This window comes from Lactuca serriola, chromosome 8 (genome assembly GCF_051521515.1).
Source record: "Lactuca serriola cultivar US96UC23 chromosome 8, Lser_US96UC23_V15, whole genome shotgun sequence".
In the NCBI taxonomy this organism is placed as follows: Eukaryota; Viridiplantae; Streptophyta; class Magnoliopsida; order Asterales; family Asteraceae; genus Lactuca; species Lactuca serriola.
This window is the reverse complement of record NC_136415.1, coordinates 60,296,273-60,302,077: the sequence shown is the minus strand read 5'-3', so window position 1 is coordinate 60,302,077 and position 5,805 is coordinate 60,296,273. Positions and strand designations below refer to the sequence as shown.

The 5,805-nt window shown below is 32.1% G+C and overlaps 1 protein-coding gene across 3 annotated transcripts; it reads right to left on the bottom strand.

The window, feature by feature from the left end:
* Window positions 1-1,046: 1,046 nt before the first annotated feature.
* On the bottom strand, window positions 1,047-5,432 carry LOC145069661 (CDP-diacylglycerol--serine O-phosphatidyltransferase 1-like). 3 transcript variants are annotated; one of them, XM_079016615.1, is made up of 13 exons: window positions 5,143-5,432; window positions 4,143-4,333; window positions 3,943-4,008; window positions 3,754-3,813; window positions 3,548-3,638; window positions 3,361-3,415; window positions 3,184-3,263; window positions 2,940-3,056; window positions 2,733-2,817; window positions 2,528-2,619; window positions 2,191-2,444; window positions 1,552-1,640; window positions 1,047-1,453 (listed from the first exon to the last, which is right to left on the bottom strand). In XM_079016615.1, the coding sequence occupies exons 2-13, from the start codon at window positions 4,313-4,315 to the stop codon at window positions 1,326-1,328; spliced, it is 1,290 nt and encodes a 429-aa protein (XP_078872741.1). In that variant the 5' UTR covers window positions 4,316-4,333; window positions 5,143-5,432; the 3' UTR covers window positions 1,047-1,325. The 3 variants fall into 3 exon arrangements, with proteins under 3 accessions (XP_078872741.1, XP_078872740.1, XP_078872742.1); XM_079016614.1 differs by having other exon boundaries at window positions 5,094-5,431; XM_079016616.1 differs by lacking the exon at window positions 5,143-5,432 and adding an exon at window positions 4,705-4,936.
* Window positions 5,433-5,805: the final 373 nt, after the last annotated feature.

The window sequence follows — 5,805 nt, the reverse complement described above, 5'->3', positions numbered from 1 at the left end:
GTGGAGTTTGGACCTACTACTTGATGAGTGCACCTAATGAAAGTTGTTACGTCTATCTCTTTGTTGTTGATCTATATTCGAAAAATGGTAAACCACACCATCTGAGTAGCCCGAATCAACCTGTCCCAAAACCACGTGAATCCAGGAAAACTAGCAATATTTTGGCTTGTCAAGATTTGAACCCTAAACCCTCCTGTGTAGCATTCCAAACTTTAACCATCATGATCTCATCATGTGGACAATCTATTGTTTGTATAGTACAATGGTTGAACAAATGACAAGCAACAACCAAAGGGCCTTTGGCTTAGCGTATCAGGAGGTTACGGATAGGTGTCCCATCAACCAAAAGGTTGAGGGTTCAAGTCCCGCTTGGGACGAAATGTGTATATTTAGGAGTAAAGTAGTGAGTGTGTATATAAGTTGTTATAACAAAAATGACAAGCAACAATTTCGATTTTCGTTGCACATTGCATGTATCATGACCTATCAAAAGCCGAACAATATTTGGTAAGAGACTCGAAAAGCCGAGAGAATGAAATATGAATTGCAGAATATATAAATATTAGTTGACAAAATGAGACATGAAAAACGAATATGAGACAACTTGACATCTATTTCAGAATACGATTTGGCAAAAGCTTAGAACATGAACTTTTTAGAAAATTCAAACTTAAAGAGTGTTCCTTAAGTTGTATATCAACCAAACAACTACACCCACTTTATACACATCGAAGAATAGTAACATGGTATAAAATGTGACAAAATTTAGTTAAAACACTTGCATGAACACTAATAGACAACAAGTCGTCTAAAACTAAGCACTTTTCTGGACCAAAAATAGGCCTTTCATAATTAATCAATGGACCTAAATCTAAATCAGTTAACCAGGCCCATTATCCACCTCTAATATATAAGGCGAATAGGTTTCATCATATTTCAACATGTTCTTGATCATACAAATATATGTTGATCAAGAAACATGGCAATTCAGCAAAACAGAAACTATCCATACATTTAAAAAAGTATATTATATAAAAAGCACATAGTTCACAAAATTTTTTTATTTGCTTATGCAATCAAACAAATTACAGATTCTTCTCTCATTTTATTGTCATTGAAGAATCCTCTAGCCTTTTGGCTTTCTGGTGGTGATTTGGTTGTCATTTTAACCAAATAAAAAACTCAAAAGGAGAATTTATCCTTTTTCCCTTCTGGTCTTGAAATAATAAGAAGCATTTACAATTTCAAACAATTAGCATTTACAAACATCTAACACCAAGGAATCAAAGAATTGCTAAATCCCACAAATTTTCTTTAAAAAATTTTCATACGCGCTTTCGGATTATAGTTTGACGGGATTTTCGTGTCCACATGATCAAGAATCCCAAAATCCCAATTCCAGCAAATGTCCACATCACCACCAGCCAACTTGGCATTGGAGTCGGAAACAAACCTAACCATAAAAATAATTAATAATAATAATAAATAATAATATCATCAACAAAAACAAAACTACTTACTTCACAACAAAGTGATGAACATAAAACTCACCATATCCAAACTTGATACATATGAAGAGTTCAATGATGCAAATCGCAAGGGAAAGCCAACAAAAAGCTCCCACCTTTTTCACCGGTTTTCTGAAAATATATTTATATCACCATAAAAAGAATTATAATCAACACAACCCTTTTTTAGATTTTCATAATAAAAGAATAGTGTTTTAAGAAAAAGACATCCACACATAATCAAATAGGGCCCATTCCCATTTGTCAGTAGAAGTTGTATTGTATTTGACATGCATTGAACTATGACTGATGTCAATGAGACAATGTCAGATACCCTAAATACTATTTGTACTGTGTTTGACATGCATTGGACTATGACCGATGTCAACGAGACAATGTCAGATACCCTAAAAATACTATTTATACTGTGTTTGACATGCATTGGACTATGACCGATGTCAACGAGACAATGTCAGATACCCTAAAAATACTATTTATACTGTGTTTGACATGCATTGGACTATGACCGATGTCAACGAGACAATGTCAGATACCCTAAAAATACTATTTATACTGTGTTTGACATGCATTGGACTATGACTGATATGAATGGGACAGTGTCTATTATATATGGATAAATATAAACATGGTTATAAGAAAGAGAGGGTTTTTTTTTTTTTACCGATCTTGTAGGTAAGAATTATACTCTCGAATTGTAGGGATTGCAATGAGCCACCAAAGGACCAATCTATAAACAATGATTGGGTTTCTAGGAGGAACCCAAAGGCAAAATTTTAAGAAAAAAGTATTGAGTTCAACTGTTAAGAACACAATGCAAAGGCTAAGAACTTGAATGAATCTCCATGGGCCAAGTAGTGGATGCCATTCATCTTTGTCCCAATGTGCAGGAGTGAATTGACCCAATGTTCTTTTCACCTGAAAAAAAAAAGAAATAAAAAATTCAGTAAAATGAAGATTTTTTTTTGGAGCTTAAAGAAATGTATAAAAAGATGATGTACTTTGCCTAATATATTCGGTTGACGACTTATTCCAACCCATTCGTATGTTTTTCCATCAAAATATCGAACAGTATGCATTCCTGCCCATATACCTGTGCAAAAGCAAGGGCTTTTTAGTAAATTTCCAAATGTAGATGTTGAAATTTGAGTAATTTGGAGATGATAAAGTACAACACTATATGCTTTTTTTTTTGTGGTTTCTTACCAAACCAATTGCAGATTAATATATCAAGAATAATACTGTCCCACCAACACTCATTGAAATTTGGCAACATATGGCGAAAAGTCAGCTGAAAAATAAAAGAAAAACATTAACTCATGGCTAAGGAATGGAAGGAATCACATTCCTTCAAGAATGGAATGGAATGAACCATTCCATTCCTGTGCTGATTCCATCATACATAACACTAACCTCCATTAATTCAAATCCAATTGATAACACCCACAAAAGGGGCTGATTACGGATCATTATTGCTTTACCCCACCACCCGAAAATATGAGCAGGAACAAATTCATCAAAAAGTGTCTCCTGAAAAACCCAAAACAATTTTAAATCTAAAGATGAAAAAAAAAGACTTGTTTGATACTCAAAACTACAAAATCTTTTTTCAAAGGAAAACAAGATATGAAAAAGATTGTGAAAGAAGAAATCATACATAAACATTTATAAACCTGCTAGTTGGATTATCAGCCACATAAATTCGACAATCACTACCATATGATCTCTCAGGAAGCTCTGAGAAGATGTCAAAAATGTCAAAGATGTCAAAGATAAAGTCAACACATCAAATAAACTAATTTATATGAAATGTAAATAATACAAAATATGTTACCAATTCCAAGATCAGGGTGGAGATACTTCATAAGCTGCCTAGCATCATCACGATTCTGACATGAAAAGTTTTAGCCGAGTTTTAGGTGGTGGGGATTGTGGAAATTACAAATTTACCCCCCAAAAATGTTGAGAAGGTTCCATATAAGGGTATTAGCATAAAGAAAGTAAAGATAAAAAAAGTCAACCTGGAAAAGCAAAAAAGTCAAAGCAACAAGGTAGATAACAGCCATTCCATGAACTAAACGCCAAATTGCAGGATGTGGTCTAATTAGTAACCTGAAAAAGATCATGAGATTATTGAAAGATTAAAGTCTTGTAGGGGTAATGTTGTCATTTTCTCAAAAACTTAATTATAATGATATGGGCAACTTTGTTAAATCAAGAAACTTACGTTGAAGGAGCTTGCAGCAAACAATAAGTCAGAAAAACTGCAATCATTGCCCATATGCCCCTTTAATAAGAAATAAAGATTAGAATAAATGAACAATAATTGCATGAATGACACAAAATCATCATATGAATAATAATAATAATAATAATAATAATAATAATAATAATAATAATAATAAAAAAGATTCACCTTTTGACTGATGTAACAAGATCAGGCGATGAATTACTTTCAGGAGTAAGAGCTCCACTTGCCCAACTGAAAAGTAAAATAATTTAATCATAACTTATACAAAAAACAAGATTTGAAAACCCAAATGAATAACAATGAAATGGTTAATGATTAGAAATACAAGAATCTTGATTTTTGAACATGAAATTCAAGAAACTTACATAAGAAAACATGCACCAATGAATAACAATGAAATAGTTCGAGGTTTGTAGGCCCAAGCTGTCCATGGGTCGAGTTCTTCATCAGTAGATGAAGTGCTCACTTCGCCATTAATATTGTAATGAATTATATGTTCTCTTCTTCTTCCTCTCCTATTAAAACCATTAGTCTCCATAAAGCTATATCTTGATCACTACAAATAAATTAAAAAACCATGATTATAGTTGATTAGTGAATAATCCTTAAAAGAAGTCAATAAAGGGATATGTAAAGTAAAAGTACACAAGAAATTAAGGCCGAAGGGATGTGGTTTCATTTCCATGGAGAATAGCTGGATGCAATGCATGAATTTAAAAAAGGGGAAAATGAATTTAGGTTGACTAAATGGTCAAGATTAGAAAAAGAAGAAACGGAAGAAGGCATAAAACGTCATACGATTATCGTTTTATAATCAAAGAATTTAAATTGATTTCAAAGATTATCGTATATGAAGAATTCAAGTAAGATTCGAGAGGAAATTTATGAGAAAAACACTATTTTCACACACAGAAAGAGATTAGAGACCTTTGATAAGTTGACGAAATTCTATCGATCCTTGCTTTTCCTACAGTTTTCTAATTAAAAAGGATCGAAGAATGTATCAATTCCACAACATAATTCGAGCACCCACATATTGGCTTTCAATCATATCGCCATCGAATCTCAAATCAAACACTAAAAACAAAACCATGTCGTCAAAATGCGATGCATAATCAACAAACCCAACTTGAAATTTCCATCAAACATTGAAAACCCATATCAGAACCAAAAAAGAATACAGAAATTAATGAAGAGATGGTAATACAGAGTGCATGAAAATGGATAAAGAAGGTACATATAGGTATTAAAAAGTACACAGACATACATGTACATCAGAACAGATTATCAGGAGAGAGAAAGAGAGAGTTTATTACATATTAACTGAGCCCTAGCCGCAAGATTGGAAGGAAAAAAGATCCGTACCCTTTGATCTCTGAAAGAAAAGAGGTCAATGATGAAATATATATTGGGAAGAACTGATGGAAGGTATGATTAATCAGGGTTTTGAAAGGCTAGAAGCTAACTGAATTCTTTTCTCTCTTTCAATTTATATTCTTTCAAAAATGTTTCTTGATTAATCCGTGTTTGTATATATATAGGGCGTGTATGTATATATTGGTGCCACAGAGAGATGAGAGAGAGAAAAACAGTGATATGGGAGAAGAAAAAGTACGATGGTCCAGAGAGAGAGAGAGAGAGAAAAGACAGATTTTATAAGATAGAGGAGAATTAGGAAGCCAAAGAACGTAACATAAATTGTTATGTGTAAGTGTGTGTTGTATAATTATGTGATAATAATATCCTTTTGTTTTATTCTTTTTATCTCCTTTTTCTTCTACTTTTTAAGTTTCAAGAAAAAAGTTTATGGCTTTTATAAGTTTAGACCCAAAAGAATGGATAAAAGTTGCACAAATTTATAATTTATATCGTTTAATTCAACGGTTTTGATAAAGTTTATATTATAATAGATAATTCAGAGATTTAAATCTAAAGATAATAGTATAATTTATTACCAAATTAAGATCTAATACTTGAAATGAAAATTAACTTTTGCTAATATATATAGATTTTTATAAATATGTTTTT

Bases quoted from the DNA above. Each gene is read 5' to 3' on its own strand.
- LOC145069661 (XM_079016615.1), bottom strand. From the start codon at position 4,315: ATGGAGACTAATGGTTTTAATAGGAGAGGAAGAAGAAGAGAACATATA. The intron at 3,639-3,753 runs GTAAGTTTCTTG...GATCTTTTTCAG, and splicing joins TTGCTGCAAGCTCCTTCAAC to GTTACTAATTAGACCACATC. The intron at 1,454-1,551 runs GTGAGTTTTATG...TTTTATGGTTAG, and splicing joins ATGTATCAAGTTTGGATATG to GTTTGTTTCCGACTCCAATG.